Source organism: Orcinus orca, chromosome 12 (assembly GCF_937001465.1).
Source record: "Orcinus orca chromosome 12, mOrcOrc1.1, whole genome shotgun sequence".
NCBI lineage: Eukaryota > Metazoa > Chordata > Mammalia > Artiodactyla > Delphinidae > Orcinus > Orcinus orca.
In genome coordinates, this window is record NC_064570.1 from 9286086 (window position 1) to 9303064 (window position 16979).

Here is a 16979-nt window from a genome sequence, read left to right on the forward strand (position 1 = left end):
TTTTTTAAATATTTTCTCCCATTATTCCTTAGCATAATTTTATAGTTTAATTATTAATATTATAAAAAAATTTTGGAATGGGCAATACATGGCACCCAATATCAAGGAGTACTGCAGTACCTGTAACCCACCTCTCACCCCTGGCTCACCCAGCCCTGAGGCAACCAGTTTTTTTTGTTTCCTTAATTTTAAAATTTTAAATCTTCAACCTATATGGAATTTACTTCAGTATATGAAATAATATAGGAATCCAGCTTAATTTTTTCCTGTAGTCATTCTGTTGTCCTGACATCACTTAATGAAAAATCCATTTTCCTCCACTGATCTGAAATTCACCTTTATCGTATACTGGACTTGGGCCTATTTTTGGACTCTATTCCATCCTAGTAATCTATTCATACTAGTACCAAGCTGCTTTGGAGTCCACTAGACAGAATACCGTTAGTACTTTACCATAACATCTTCTATTGGTTTATTTTTACACGTGAACTTTAGCATCAGCTTCATGTTTTAAAACTAAAACAATCTTTAGTTTTAGCATTAGCATGTCAAGTTTAAAAAATGTGCTGATTTTCATTTGAATCACCTTAAATTTACAGATAAACTCAGGGAAAACAAATAGTGCCTTTAAAATAATTTCAATACTGAATGTATTTATTCAAGAACATGGAATAGCAAATTTTTCTCTTTACTCAGGTCTTCCTTCTCACATAAAAATTTGGGGGTTAGTTAGAGAGAGAGAGAGAGAGAGAGAGAGAGAGAGAGAGATTGAGATTTGTAAGAAAATTACCCAAACGGCCTCATACACCTCTCTAATGTTTTAGAATGCTATCACTGTTGGTCTTTTTTTCACTCTTCACCAATTGACATACAGGGTGGATAACTGCCTGCCACCTACCAGAAGCATCAAAAACAGTATATGTTTTACAAAAGGAACTATGATTTCATTCTAACATCTCTATACCTTCAAGAAAAATTAATGAAGCTACTAGTGATTCTGCCTGAAGTCAAATATTAATAGCAGAAAGACATTCATCCTTATGACTGTGGATTTCTCGAACATACGGCTGATGAGGAGTTACTCTCAAGCCACTCCAGTGCAGACTGGAAATGAAGGCTGCCGTGCTGAGGGCCTGACAATCACGCTTCATTTAAGAGAAGCCCTTCCTTCCATAGTTTTCTTTAAGTAGGGGTGTTTTATTCAGCAATATATACTCTGTGCTTTCCAAACTAAACTATGAGGTTTTGTTTTTAGAATTAAAAACTTCAAAAGGTACAGAAATTTTGGATAGTAAGATGACAGTAAGTACAGGCATTCATTGTCTAGCATTTCTATAAACTACTGAGGAAAAGGAACAGAAGGGCCATAACTAGAACAACAGGATGAGTAAAAGTTCAGCACTGCCATGACGGTAAGATCGTGTTAGCAAACTGTCAAAGAAGGTTTTCATCAATATTGAGGAAGAAATGGGATATGAAATTCATCACCAAGTAACCTTAAAAAATTAAAACTTATTAGGACAGAAACACATAACGTGATAGTTCTTTTAAAAACTACTTTGTTTATACATTGTTTATAATAATTGCTATCTTATTTGGTTACGTGTACGATCTTAGCTCTCTACCTGGGTTATGAAATCCTTGTTGGCAAATCTAATAACTTTGCTTCTCTGTTTTTTTTCCTGGAACATTCCTTCTACCTTGTTTCCACTTGACTCCTACTGATAAATCTTTCAAACCCTGACCAACTGGCAATCTCTCCAGCTTCTATCATTGACTTTTTACTCACTCTCTCTCTCTCAGGTGACCTCCAGGGTCCCTCCTCTAATATCAATAACTAACAACCAGCTCACAAAGCCTTCATGGTCTGCTTCTCTCTGAACCCACCCTTCCTGCACTTCGCCCTCTGGCCCCTTTGCTTTCAACTCCCAATAACCTGTCTGTCCCTTAACTGCAGGCATCTGGTCACACAATAGTCCACGCCTCTTCTCTACTTTCTTCCAGCTTTCCTTCAATGTCTTCATCCTTTCCTTTCCCCTCCTTTCAGGGCACCAAACCCCTCCCGATTCTATCAACCACTTTAATTAAAAACCATTCATTAGACCTCACTGACCACAGAACAGATTCCAAACTCCTTAGGCCATCAATTAAGATCCTAACTTTTCCTTCCATGACATTGCCTGTCCTCACTACTTGCCACTAACCCTCACTCTGTGCTTCAGCCCGCAGTTTCCCAGACTTTCCTGTGTCCTTGCCTTTGCTCAGGCTCTGCTCTCCATCTGCATGCAAAGGCTTCTACCTCACCTTCCTAGATTCTGGCCCAGTCCCACCCCACGGAGGGCGCTGGCCTCCGCCTGCTGGCTGACATTCAGTCACATCCTTCCACTCTCTCCCAAAGTTAGCCTTCCGTTAGAGTTATTGGCGTATCGGTTAGTCATTCCCAGTAGCAAGTCACGGGCAAACATCTCCCCTAAAAGATTCTCAAAGTGCCTTACATAAAGTGGCGAAGACTCAAATTTTTTATTTTTCTTAAAGTGGCTAACTGTGATCCTCTTGGTCATTTGTATGAAGTAGGTATTATTCTAATAATAATAGATTATTATATCTATGATTCTTTAGATATGCATCTAACCTTCATAACATTACTATTATTTCACAAAGAGGGAAATCAGATTTTCCTCACGTATACTGACTTGAGTCTCTTCTAGGAAAATAACCACTGTGGACGACCACAGAATAAGTGATTTTCAGCACTGCCATACGCTCTTAAAATAACAGTGCCTTCCCAGTTATGAAAGCTTATCAGTACCTTGTAGAAAAGCTGCAAGATGCTGACAGGTACAGATGGACAGAGGGACGGACATATGTGTGATGAAGAACAGTAACATGTTAATGGTAAAATCTAGAAGGCGCGTATATGATTATTCGCTATGAAGTTCACTTAACTTTCCTATGCTTTAAGTTTTAGCAAATGTTGGAAAATCCAACAAACAAAACTTGCACGTACAAACATCGTCTTCTGAACTCCATGAGGATGCATGCAAGGGACAAGAGAAGGTCTGTGCCCATCAGGCTCACCAGTGATTTCTTGTTGCCTATGAACATGGGGCCTACACGTAGTAAGTGTTTAGTAAATTACTTGCTAAATTAAACCACTCACAAACGCTCACGTGTTTGTCTGGATCTCTATTATGAATGGATTTTCACCTGCCTTGCACTGGAACTGGCTGACTATGTCTGACTCGCCCCCTAACTCCCACTCTAACTAAATTAAATACTCCCTAATGCCAGAAGCCATGTAGTCAACACATTTGCTCATTTAGCACTCTTTTTTTTTTTACATCTTTATTGGAGTGTAATTGCTTTACAGTGTTTCGTTAAGCTTGTGCTGTATAACAAAGTGAATCAGCCATATGCATACACATGTCCCCATATCCCCTCCCTCTTGCGTTTCCCTCCCACTTTCCCTATCCCAACCCTCTAGGTGGTCACAAAGCGCTACGCGGCTGCTTCCCACTAGCCATCCATTTTACATTTGGTAGCGTATATATGTCAATGCTACTCTCTCACTTCATCCCAGCTTACCCTCCCCACACCGTGTCCTCAAGTCCATTCTCTACGTCTGGCACTCTAAAGTTAAAAGCTATCCTAACCTCATAAGACAAAACAAAGAAATACATTTACATTGTCTTTACATCATGAGACAATCTGAATGTATCCGCTGAAAGGAGCCTGTAGAGCAGAAAGACAGAGAACGGAGTCTGAGCGGCCATGGAGGGGTGGGGAGAGAAGGGTATTCCTGAGATAATCGTAGCAAAGCTGTGCATCTTACAAATGCATAATATGGGGTAAAAGGGGGCAAGGATAAGAACATTGGTCCACTGGTTGCATTTTAAATCCCTTATGAAACTGTAGACATTTGACTGACGTAAACTTCTCACGGGTGCAACAGTTAAGAGCTGAAGCTCTCGAGGCTGTCTGTCTGGGTTTGAATCCCAGCTTTACCACTTACTAGCTGTAAGAACTTGGGCAATGTACTCCATCTCTCTTAGTTTCCACTCTTATAGAATGGATATAACATCATAAACTTCCTCATAAGATTTCTGTAGGAATTCAATGACATAATGCATATAAAGCACCTAACAATACCTGGCACGTGGTATGCGTTCAGTAGTGGTTACCTTACTACACGGGGGCTCATCTAGAGTATACAGAGAAGAATGACGACTGGTAACCTTTGAGTAAATCCCCATTAGTTTATGCTTTAAAGGAAAAGATCAGTTATATTTCCAAATGGCTTCAATGACAGATCACATTAATAGAGAAACTTTTAATTAAATAAGTGATTATAGGCACTTAGGATACTTTCTATTTTAGCCAAAGATCTGTTTCCTTCAGATACATAAGAGAAAGGGGAAGAAGACAGAACTGTTTTGCCATAAAGTTCCAAAGCAACTCATAATTCTTGGGGGTCTTGGCACATTTTCTGTGTGCTAAATGCTGAGATCCTGCTCTTCTTCAAAGCCTAACCCCCACTGCAACAAACTGAGCTACACAATGATTTGGTTTAATGATCCTTTGGCCTCTGACTTCTTTGCCGTCAATTCCAAGAACCCCTTTTGTCCCTCACCTGCAGACATTTGGTCGCACAATAATGCATTATGTTCCTCCGCTAAGGTTTCAAACTCTGAGGGAGCTCTCCTATCCTCTTCTCCCAGCCACCCCCCCTTTCTACTGAGCAATGTCATCATTCTCTTCTTTCCCCACCTTTTACGGTACCAAAGCCAACCAGATTCTGTAAACTCCGTGATTAAAAGTCCTTCATTAGACCTTGCTGTCCATGGAATAAATCCATCAATCGAGTCTCATCAAAAGTCTCCAAAGTATAAATCCCAATTGCCCTTCCAACTCCTATATGTCCCACATTCTATGTTGCCATGCCCCCAAGAAGAGCTTTAGTAAGATACTTTAGCTGAAACAATCACCTCACTTGGGAAAAAAAGGATTACTTCTAGGGGTTTTAAATGTTTATTTCCTCTTTCATTCAAGTTTGAATTTTACCTTATTTATGGAAGAAGAAGGAGAAGGAGAAGATGAAGAAGGTGGTGATTGGCTGAGACTTTCAATACAACCAATCTGAGCCAAAATATCCACCTTAAAATAAGAAAAGGTGCTCGGTAAACGAAGGGGAAAAAAAGAGTATATACCAAAGCTAACAGCAGCAAGTGCATAGCAGGGCTAAGTTCACCGGAAAATTCCAGCATGCCACCCATGCACCAAGATTACATGCAAAAAGCAAAGCCCCTCCTGTATAGCAGTGGTTTGTCTTCAGTGCATTAGTATATATTCTAAAGACTCTTGCTGTCATAACACAGTGTCACTGAAGCACTAAAAATAATTATAAGCAGCACAGAAGGAATGGAACAAATATCATGCAAGTCATACAGCCAATGAAAAAAAACTCCAGAGGAAAAACATAGCCAAGCTTTTAAAAATGTCAGAATGTTGAACCAGGGCTTTCAAAGCCACCAGACATGTGAGATGAGCAAAGCTTCCTGGAACCACAGAGCCATGGAGAACCTACCAAGACCGGCTAAGAGCACAGAACAGTCCGCGAGGTCGTGAACTCTGTGTGCTCCTGAGCTGACTGGCTTGGTGTGCAGTGTCAACATGAGAACAGATAACTGATACACCCTGTGGAGCTAGGCAATGGCCAAATCAGCATCGCTATTAGGAGGACAACCTTGGAGCCCAATTTCCAGGCTTCGAATCCCAGCTCCACAACTCTCTAGTAGGGAAGTCATTACTATTAACATTTATATAGTGTTACGAGAATGCACTTTTCATGTACAACTTTCTTGTGAAGAAAGTTGTACCATTTGTAGATGTAAATAAACTTGTTTTTGGAAATCAACTAGTAATACACAAAGAAGACAATCAAGATGGAGTAACTGGGATCCAGTTTACGTTTCCACTTAAAACTAAAAAAGACAAAATATGTGAAACTGTCTTCAGATCATTAGACATCAGGCAATAAAGGACCTGACCTCTGCCTAGAGAGACTTTCCAGGCCATGGATCAGGGACGGGGAAACCCATGCAGAGACCACTGGTCTCTGTGAATTAAGAAGACAGAGCTGGGAGTCTGGGGCAGAGTACTGAGAAGCAGAAAGCTACACAGAGACCTCCGGAGATGAGTGGGGGGCGGGACGGGACCCCGGGCCTTAGGTGAGTACTGATCAGCGTACGCACGTGAGGGAGCTGCCATATGAAAGGTTAAGTATCAACCCCTTAGTAGGATGGTTCTCACCAGCCAAAACGGAAAACCTCATGATTCATAAGGGTGACAGCAGGTACAGCGCTGAAAAAGCTTTTGCTTCAACAGAGGCAAAAATATCCCTAGACTGAGCATTGCTCTGGTCCCACTCTAAAAAGCTTAAACTGAAAGAATTAAACTGTTTCCAAGTAACTTTCTTTTAAAGAAAAACAAAACAAAACAGAACACTAGTCTGCAACTGCTGACCACAAAGATAATAGGTCTGGTTTTGTTATATTTTGCTACTTTGTTGTTACTTTGCTTCTTATATGACATCCTTGGGCCACCAGGATGAGTAAGAATCAAACTCTTACTTCTGACAATAGGCATCAATGAAAATGCAGTAAGACCTGGGCAAGGGCCTGTTTGGAAACGACAGTTAGATCGACTTGATTCACTGGTTTCCCAGTATGTTCTGCTGGTTTCAGGCGAAATAAGTTCTTCTGGTTTCCCAGTTCTTCAAGACATGGTCTAAGAAGAACTTTCACTGCACACATCATGAGACAACACTGGGAGAGGCTGGGGGCAGATGGAGAGATGGGCAACAGATGCCTTTATTTCTCTCTGTGCCCACTTGAACTAGTTCAGGCTCCAAGGGTGATCTAGGTCTGAGAATTAATGAGAAAGATAACTTATATTTCGTCAAGGTTGCTTTCTGTTTGGCGTTCTACCAAACCAGCAAACAAGAGTACAAAGAATACATAAAGGTTCAAAAGATACTGATGAGTAGGTAGAGCTCCCGCTGCCCACCTGGTTCCTGACAGAGGATGCCCGAAGTTCAATACAGGTCAACACGGACCATTCGGTTTGACAAGTCTACCAGGTAAGAAGAGTTGCTAATCACGGGCTCACTATCTTGCGTATTATCATCTCAGGGGAAAGGCTCTGGAAGCCTCATTCGAGGGCCCACCTCATTACCACACAAGGAAATCCTCAGTCACATACATCTACACCCTATCGGTTATGCTGCTACGGCCGATTACACTGCCATTCCCTAATATATACGCCTGGAAGGAAAGAAGGAGGGAAGGAACTTCCAGAGTAAGACTTTGGCCAGGGATAAACAACAAAAATGAATGGAAAGTTACTGGTTTTGTGAAAGCTGAGGTTATGATGTTTTTGTTTGTTTTTTGAACCTTATCTGCATGACTGAGGCATAACTGTCTTTATCTGACATTTCTCATTCACGAAATGTTTAATAACCACGTGCCAATTGTGTTAGGAAGTGGGACTAGAAAGCAAATAATGGGATTCCTCTATAAGCCGAGAACATTTCAATCAGTTTCTGACAAAGGTTTCTCGTTCTCAAAAAGGCCTACAGAAGGTATACAACTGTCTTATGTGAAAAGCCTAATTATTTCAGCTCAAAATACAGACAGAATTTGTAAAACTTCCTATTTTGTTATTTATAGATCTTTTGCTAAAAGCACATCATCTAATTCTACAGATGAACCTCTACTGATTTCAAAAAACCCCTTATAGAAATATAAAACTTGTACATTCTTTAAAAAATAAGGCTAGATCGTAACAACAGATTAAATCAATTTGTGGCCAGTCACATCAATACTGCTGACTGGAAATTACTTCCCAAAAAGCTTAAATGACTTAACAGATCCTTTATTAATTCACATTCTGAACCCACAGACGACAATTCCAGGTATTTATTTTTTTAATAGAGAAAACTAAAAGAATAAGATTTGCCTTAAAAAATGGAAAATATTTGTACTAGCTTCGAGAATTTACTTATTTTTTTTAGCACCAAGTTTTAAAATAGGTAGCTTTATGTGCCAAACAGGATAATGCTATAAGTAGCAGAAGACAATTTGATAGATCTGTCCACGTGAAATGGGCTTTTATAGACATTCCTCTGATGATGGGCTGGGTGTATAACAATGCTGACTGGCCCTTCACCAGGGCAGTTATAAGGAAAAAACAAAACAAACCCTTTGCTTTTGTCATTTGTTTCCTGTTAGATAAAGCCAAATAGCAACAAAACATCCTAAAAAATAAATTTCGCCAGTGTGTATTTTTGAATGGGTCCCAGATGCACAAAGCTGTCTTATGTAAGAGGCAAGGGTCTGGGATCAGGAAAGCATGGAAGGTCAACATCACCAGCCTAATTCAGTTTTGAAGAGAAATGTCAACAAATCCTGTATACAGATGTGCACAACCCTCCTTACAATGCCCTGTAACTGAGTAAAAGGGATTCCTGTGTGGCTGGGAGACAGGGTGGGGAAATGGAGAGAACCTTTGCAACAGGGGTTTTGTAAAGAGAAAGTCTCAGTAAGCAATTATGAGAAGTCCACAGCATTACAGACCTTATTTGAGATAATGAAATAATAAGCCTTTGTGAAGGTTTCTTTTGCTGATTTATTTTTAAATGGACTACAAAATGGCCTAAAAATGGACTTTTTTTTGAGAAATGCGAAAGCAAAATGTAGTTCCAACATAAAATTACTATTTCCTTCCTCATTCCTTAATAAATAAAAGTTCCTTCATAACAAATACCATCACACTGAAAATCTCTAATAATCAAAAAGATGTTATGTCCCTAAATACCCACTTAACTTTGAGCATTTGTTTAATATCCAAACTGTTAAAAATAATTAAACCCCTACTAAGTACCACGTATTGTTCTAAACACTTCAGAACTTTTTTCCATTTACTCTTTCCAACAATTCTTTGAGGTCTTACAGATGAGGAAACTGAGGCACACAGAGGCTAAGAAGCTCACCGTGAGTCACACAGCAAGTATGAGATCTGGGAATAAAATCTAGGCAAGGTCTGGGACTAAAACCGAGCGTTTTCCTGCCCTTACACATCTAAAGGATGCAGGACACTCCTATCAATAACTATGGCTCGCAAAGGCACTCAGGGTTTTAAAGTGGAATGAAAAAGAGAGCATAGAAAAAAGCAACCTTTCAGAGAAACAGAAATGGGAAAGTCAGGAAGAGAAACTAGATTTGTGGGGAAATAATGAGTGATTCTGTTCATGCAGAGTCTGAGATACAGAGGAGACAGGCAGATAGCGATGTTGAACAAGAAGCTGGAGACTGAGCAAACTGCAGAGAAAATTCAACATTGGAGAGATATTTCTAAGGGAATCTTCTGCACGGTTAGAGAGGGTAGAAGAAGGAGACAGGTTGGAACAAAAAAGGGTAAGTGGACTGAGATTGTTCCATGGAGAGGGAAGAGGTGAAAAAAGAAGGAAATATTTCTTAAATGTCTTCTGTGAGTCTGACACCACTTTATACCAGTGGCCTGGTCCTCCGATAGTTCAGGAAGCAGCCACGACTCTTACGAAGTGCAGCCAGACTGTCAACCCAGCTCTAACACCAAACGTTACACAGGCTCCCCACCGCACCAACCCACATGGAGAGGGGGAAGGATGGGATGAGAAACCGTGAAACAGAAGAACAGAGATATAGCCAAGGGCAACTGGGATACAGTGTGATAAAGAAAGCAACAAGAATTTTAACAAAAGGAGAAGCAGTTTATTCCAAGTATGTACACCTTTCTAGTTTAAAAAGCATAGAAAAATAAATCCCTCAAGTCAAAAACCTTCAGATAAAACATCTAGGTTTATACAACTTTCAATTAATGTTTAAGCCCCATTGTTCTTTTAAAGGTACAAACAAAAACTTCCCATTAATTTCTCAAAAGTAAGTTCTGCAAAGAGGCAGTAATCTAAGAGTCTTTAAAAAAATCTACACTGAGAACCTTTTTATAATCAATGATATTATTTAAACACTAATAGCTGGGAGAAAACCCAAATGAGGACGGCTATTAACACATGTTTGGTAATAATGTCTGAGATTCATTTCCACCAGCGGGTTAATTCATTCTAGCGGCACAGCTACTAACAGGAAATGCTCCTGAAACTGCAAAATATCAGATAAATGACTAATAATGAAACCAGTAATAACCATTAAAAACCATTCTTCTTTTCTAAAGGTACTGCAATAGCTGTCCTCATCCAACTTAAAATCTGTAATAGAAAAAGAAAACAAGAACCTGACTCATTTCTTGGATATCCTTCAATAATTTTTCTACACAATTTGCATCTGTGGTGTGTATATATTTAAACACAATAAAGATAACATTACACATAGTGATATGCCTTTTTAAAAGCCCATTCATCCATATCTGTATATCTGAAGCTACCCTCATTCTTCTAAAAGCAGCCCTGCTTCCCATGGTGTGGCTGTCCTGTAGTCTATCTGACCAGCCCCTACTGATGAGGCACACATTCTAGGCTTTGTTGTTACAAGAGTGCTGCAGGAAACCTCTTCTCCTGCCCAGACGGCTGTGTTCTGAGAGTAGAGCTGGAAGATCAACTCAGAGTGCTGGGTCAAAGAGCAGATGCACCTCAAATATTAATATATATTATCAACCTGGCCTCCAAAAAGCTTCATCGATTTATCCTTTACCAGCTTCATACCAGAATGCCTATTTGAACACGCCTTTCTTCACACTAGGAGTGAAAACATTTTAATTCTCTGCTAATTTGATAGAAGAATTTCAAAATGAGCATTTTCCTATGTTTATTGGCTCTTCGTATTTCTTTTCCAATGAAAAATCTGTTCATATCCTTTGCCCTTTTCTTCTGAGTTGTTTACCTTTTTCCTACAGATTTATAAGAGTTCTTTGGATATTAACAGAATTAGCTGACATCTCTGGCATGTTAGAAATTTTTTTCCTAGTTGAACATTACTTTTAAAAGAAATTTTTATTTATTTATCTTTGGCTGTGTTGGGTCTTCATTGCTGCGCGCGGGCTTTCTCTAGTTGCGGCAAGCGGGGGCTACTCTTCGTTGCGGTGCACAGGCTTCTCATTGCGGTGGCTTCTCGTTGCAGAGCACAGGCTATAGGCGTGTGGGCTTCAGTAGTTGTGGCACGCGGGCTCAGTAGTTGTGGCTCGCGGGCTCTAGAGTGCAGGCTCAGTAGTTGTGGCGCACAGGCTTAGTTGCTCCGCGGCATGTGGGATCTTCCTGGACCAGGGCCCGAACCCATGTCCCCTGCACTGGCAGGAGGATTCTTAACCACTGCGCCACCAGGGAAGCCCCTTACTTTTTGACTTAAATATATCAATTCTTTCCTTAATGGCTGCTAGAAATTGTGCTGTGCTTAGAAAGACCTTCTATATTCCAAAGTTAATGAAAAAAAATGTTACCTATATTTTTTCCAAGTACTTAAAAAAATAAAACAGCTCTATCATTTTGCAAATTAAATTGTTCCAACACATTTAAAGAATAATGCATTATACTCCTTTGACATTTACAGTTCTCGTCTCTACCTCAGCCAAGTGGCTGGACTGTGTTCTACAGGTAAAGGGTTCCCGTACATACTAGAAAGGAAAGAAAAAGATCGTAACGGGGGTTGGGATGATGCACCAACATTATCTACCTCTACACCAGTCACTGCACTTACCTCTGTGACTGCTCAGTAAGAAGCTAGAACCAGAAGGTAGCCCAAGCAACCTGAAATTAGGAGTTTTAAGAAAAACAAAAGGAAGTGCTATTTTACATATTAAGTTATAAATAAATGTATGAACTAATTACTGTGAAATGCAGTATAGCTTAAAAATACAAAGTCAGTGAAGACTCAGACAAATTAAAAAATAACAGGCTCAAAATAAGTTATTCAAGAACATCTGCAGACGGATGTTACCTTTTAGAGAGATCTCTCTAAAAAGATACGGTTTAAAAGATACAACAGTCAGAAAGCTGGATAACCAGTAGCTGAATGTGAGGCTTTAACCTGCCTGTGCAAGAAGAAGGCCAAACTGAAAACAAGTGGTGCTGAGGAGACTCAAGGGATACTGACTAGAGAGTGTGCACAGCGTACAGAGCTGAAGGGGGGCCCTGCCTGCCTGACGGCAGAGAGGAGAGGCCTGGCTCCTCTGACACACTTATCTCCAAATAAAACTGTCCTCTGGGAACTAACACAACGCCAGACTAACTAGAAAGGCCCATGAGGCGTATCCCTGGAACAAAAATAGTATTTTCTTACTGACATTCAGAAAATGAAATAACGGGCACACCTGACAGCCACATTTTTAAAAGCTGCCAATTAATAATGGTATTTATAGAACGTACCACAGTTTTGGCCCATTTAAGTTGTTCTCACATCCCGGATAACTGAGAGCATAGACGGCTGCTGAAAGTATTTTTATTCAAATGTTTTAATTAATTAATTATGGTCATGCTTTCTGTATTTTGTTACTCCTTGATTTGGTTCATTTTTTTCTTTGCTTTCAAAGGATCTGATTAGATTTAATGTCAGATTGGATTAGTAAAACCTAACCTCAAAAAAAAGTCAGTTATATTTTCTTCAAGATAACCTGGAAGAAAAAAATTACACTTACGCTGATCAGTTTCTATTGTTACATTTAAATACTGAGGAGTCTTCTTCGTAACATAAAATTTGAGCCTGATTTTGAATTTGTGTTTATGAGCTAAAGTACTTCAGTCTACCTTGAGATATTTGAAACAGGTCCCCGAATTAAAATAAGATGAATATTCCCATCTTTTGTTTCCTTCACTTATTCTATGATCATCTCATTATAATTCCATTGAAATGTCATTTTTACTTAATGCAAACCCTTTCACTGATGTTTTTGTAAAACTCAGTGACTCTCAGCTGGGTTGACTTTGCCCATTTGGCAACAACTGGAGACAATTTTGGTGACTGTAACCGGGGTTGGGGCAGCAGTGGGGGGAGGCAAGGAGAGCGGTGAGTGCAGGCCGGAGACGCAGCTAGTCATCACAGGGAGGGAGCATCAGGCCCCAAACGTTAACAGCTCCCAGGCTAAGAATCCCTGGTAAAACGCCAAGTAAGGGTTAGCTACTATTTCTTCACCCTTTATCATAATGGGGGTTGGGATGATGCAGCCACATTATCTACCTCTACCCCAGTCACTGACCAATATCCTTACGTATTACAGATTAACAAAATATGGGAGAATGCTCAACTCTGGTGATAACCTCGCCTCTGAATTTTAAATATCCGAGCCAGACAATGTGTAATTTAGGATGTCCACAAAAGCTATTTAAAAATGTATAAAATCTGCAGTTAACATATGGTAACAGTACTTTGAAAAACTCTCTTAAAAGGTTAAGATATAAATATGCTGTAAGCAAATAATCATAAGTGATATGATTATTAGGCTTTACCTAATTTAAAGCCTTTTATGTAGTTAAAAATGTCAAGAAGTAACATCTCCTAAAGGCCATTCATTTCTAAAGATGTAGGAGGCAGTAACACTTCCATATCCATCTTCTCAATTTTCTTACAGACACTGGCTCTGGATAATCATTGAGCAATAACCGAACCAGGCAGAGTCACCTGAACTGGTCAAATTCCTTACAACTACTGTGAACTTGCAGCATAGTTTTCTCAAATTATCCCACTCTTCTAAGTTTTCTAGAAGCAGCACCATAACGGTACCAACTGCTGGATCTACAGCCACTTGTACATGCACTGCATCTGCAAGAGGGGGCTCGAGCTGAGAGTGCAAGTAACGTGCCAAGGTCACAGAAATCAGGTCCTGTTCCAGCCAGACCTTTGACCCTGACCGCTGCGCCTCAGCAGAGGACCCTTTTCCTTCCTCGCCCTCAAGTGAGAGGATATTCGCAATCTATAGGGTCTGTATTCATACCATGCCAGACTTTTACAAGCAACTCTCAATGAACACCCCCGCCTTCTAGTTAATCATCAACTCTAAAAACAGTCTTTGTTAAAACCCAGCAAGAAATGCCACACAAATAACACGTCAACAGCTACTCTGTTTACGCTTTCAGGGAACGGCAATAGCTATAATGCAGCACAAGCTTTCAAAAACGTGCTTTGCGCTCAGTAAAGCCAGTCGCATCCAGCAGGATGACGGGGTAAGAGTTACCTGGTTGTTACTGGCAGCTGATGAGCTGGCTTGAGCTGTACTTGCTGAGAGGGAATCGAGGAAGGCTTGGTCGGCCACTGAATTTCCACAAGAAAACTGATCTTTTCCATCACTGGGCAAAATCTGAACATGAGAAAGAACCACAGTTATCTTCACAGATGAGAGTTATTTCAGAGTTAGAGCCCCTGAGGGCAAGCAAGAACTGTCAACTAATATGGAAAAGGGATTTCTATTCTTAAAGGGTTAGCAAGCCCAAGAAGATGTCATAATTCCTTTCTGTCAGTATGCAGAATTCTAGAAATGCAACTTATGCCAGTATCAACTTAAATTCTCCCATTTTCCTCATTCTTGTTAATTTTTAGGATCCTGAATGCACAGTGCACAGAGGTCAAACACGACATAAACATGAGACACGTGGACTGGGTTCAGGGGCCTGGGAACCCTCTGAAACTGTCTGGAAAAGGTGGGGTGTCTGAGATTTCATCAGATTCTCCGGAGTGTTCAAAACTCCCCCAGCCAACTCTCAGTCAGGAGCAACAGACAGCCTTCCCATTCTGCAGGCAGTGCCCAGCACACATCCTCCCAGGGCACTATTTCTCTCTACTAGAGGGGAGCTCAAGGCAACTTTGTTCTTCATCTCACTCCAACTTTACTCACAGGGCACCAGACAGCCTTAGTTTCTTTCTATCACCCAGGATGAGAGGCAAGCTCACCATGTACCCAGGACTCAGCTCAGTGACCTCTGGACAACCAGCAGGGGGTGCCAGGAGGCTGACTCAGAGAGGGTTTGTCAGCTGAGTGGGTGTGTCCCAGGCAGGGAGGGCTCATTCAGGGGCTGTGCACTATCCTTGGCATCTATCACAACAGAGCTTAAACCAGGCAATAGCTCACAGCAGCCCATCCAAGACCCTTCGTCCTTGGGAGTGGGAGAAGGAACTGAGAGAGATGTCCTAAATTAGCACAGGGAGAGGAAAGCTACTTCAAACAGTCTGCTACTTAAACTTTGTGAATCAATTCTACAGTAAACAGTATTGTAGGCAGCAGCTACTACACAATATTAGCAAAGGGAAAAATAGAGACTTTTATTCAGAATAATTAAAAGTCGCTATCCTTGGAAGGAACTTAATCTAAATATCTGAAGTCACTCTTTGGAGCCTGAGTCTATAGGTAATATTTCTTCTTGGTTCTACTTCAATGTATTTCCTACATTTTATATAATCAGCATGTATTACTCTTACAATGGAATTTTTTCATTATCTTCCAGTCCTGTCCTTTAAGTTGATAATTCATAAAAAGATATATGACAACGACCAGATTTAATTAATAAATGACAGTAAGCTCTTACCTCAACGTAGTCTGTGGGAACAAGCCCTCGTTCTCCTTTGCTGTTTCTTCCTTCCAGCCATCCTCCACCAACATCCTCAAAAAGGTTAAAAAAAAAAAAAAGATTATAGTTGGAATTTCCTGCAGTTTCTTTTTTTTTTTTTTTGGGCCTCTCACTGTTGCGGCCTCTCCCATTGCGAGCGCAGGCTCCGGACGCGCAGGCTCAGCGGCCATGGCTCACGGGCCCAGCCGCTCCGCGGCACGTGGGATCTTCCCGGACCGGGGCACCAACCCATGTCTCCTGCATCGGCAGGCGGACTCTCAACCACTGTGCCACAGGGAAGCCCTCCTGCAGATATTTTGCTCTGGGAATTGTTATACATAAAAAAGTAGGGACTTCCCTGGTGGCGCAGTGGTTAGGAATCCGCCTGCCAATGTAGGGGACATGGGTTCGAGCCCTGGCCCGGGGGGATCCCACATGCCGCGGAGCAACTAGGCCCATGCGCCACAGCTACTGAGTCTGCGCCATAGAGCCCACGTGCCACAACTACTGAAGCCCACGCGACTGGAGCCCGTGCTCCAAAACAAGAGAGGCCAGCACAATGAGAAGCCTGCACACCCCAGTGAGGAGTGGCCCCCGCTCGCTGCAACTAGAGGGGGCCCACATGCAGCAACAAAGACCCAACGCAGCCAAAAATAAATAAATAAATAAATTTATTTTTTTAAAAAAAGTAATTAACATTAACCTTTTCATTCCTGCAGAGCTAACGTTGTTCAAATTTTTAAATTCTTAAGCCTTCTCTTTACATCAGAAAATGATATAATCTAAAAAGAAAACTCAAACTTGAACAACCGATCAAAGACTGAAAAACAGTCTATTAATAGAATGCCATCATTTTGTAGTTCCTTTCTATGTACTGGTCTGTGGTAGATCACAAAAATGGCTTGCAGCTCTGACTGTCGAGAGGTAGAAAGCAAAGGGGTAGAGGTAGAATGCACACCCCTACTTCTAGAATCTGGGCTGTCCTTTGTGACCTCTTTGGCCAACAGAATGAGGTGGAGATAATATGGGGTGAGTTCAGAGCTGGCCTCTAGAAGCTTTGTACACTTCAGCTCGCTCTTCTTTCCAAAACTGCTACTATGAGGATAAATTTGAGTTGCCAGATGATGACAGAGACAAGGCCCAATCTCCCCGTTGCCCCACCCAAAGCCAGCTAACCCCCAGCAGGAGAAATGCCAGACAGATGAGGCCATGTTGGAGTACTCTGCCCCAGCCCTGCACTGGGTGACTGCAGACCCACGGGCGAGCCCAGGTGAGGAGAACCACCCGCTGACTTGTGGATTCCCGAGCAACAGCCATCGATTATCTGTTTAAGCCGCTAAGCTCTGGGATTGCCTGTTGTTTAGGAAAACTAACTGGTCCATACTCCCTTAACTCTCCT

General features: G+C 41.1%; 1 protein-coding gene across 5 annotated transcripts in view; it reads right to left on the bottom strand.

The window, feature by feature from the left end:
* SNX9 (sorting nexin 9) overlaps positions 1-16979 on the bottom strand; it is a 91412-nt gene that overhangs the window by 34193 nt on the left and 40240 nt on the right. For all 5 annotated transcript variants that reach the window (XR_004476429.2, XM_004263680.4, XM_033404179.2 and 2 more), the window contains 2 exons: positions 15560-15634; positions 14215-14337 (listed from right to left, as the gene is read on the bottom strand). Coding sequence is in view for 4 of the 5 variants with exons in the window: in XM_004263680.4 (XP_004263728.1) it covers positions 14215-14337; positions 15560-15634 (198 nt within the window). In the remaining variant the exon portion in view is untranslated. The remainder of the gene's footprint in view (positions 1-14214; positions 14338-15559; positions 15635-16979) is intronic.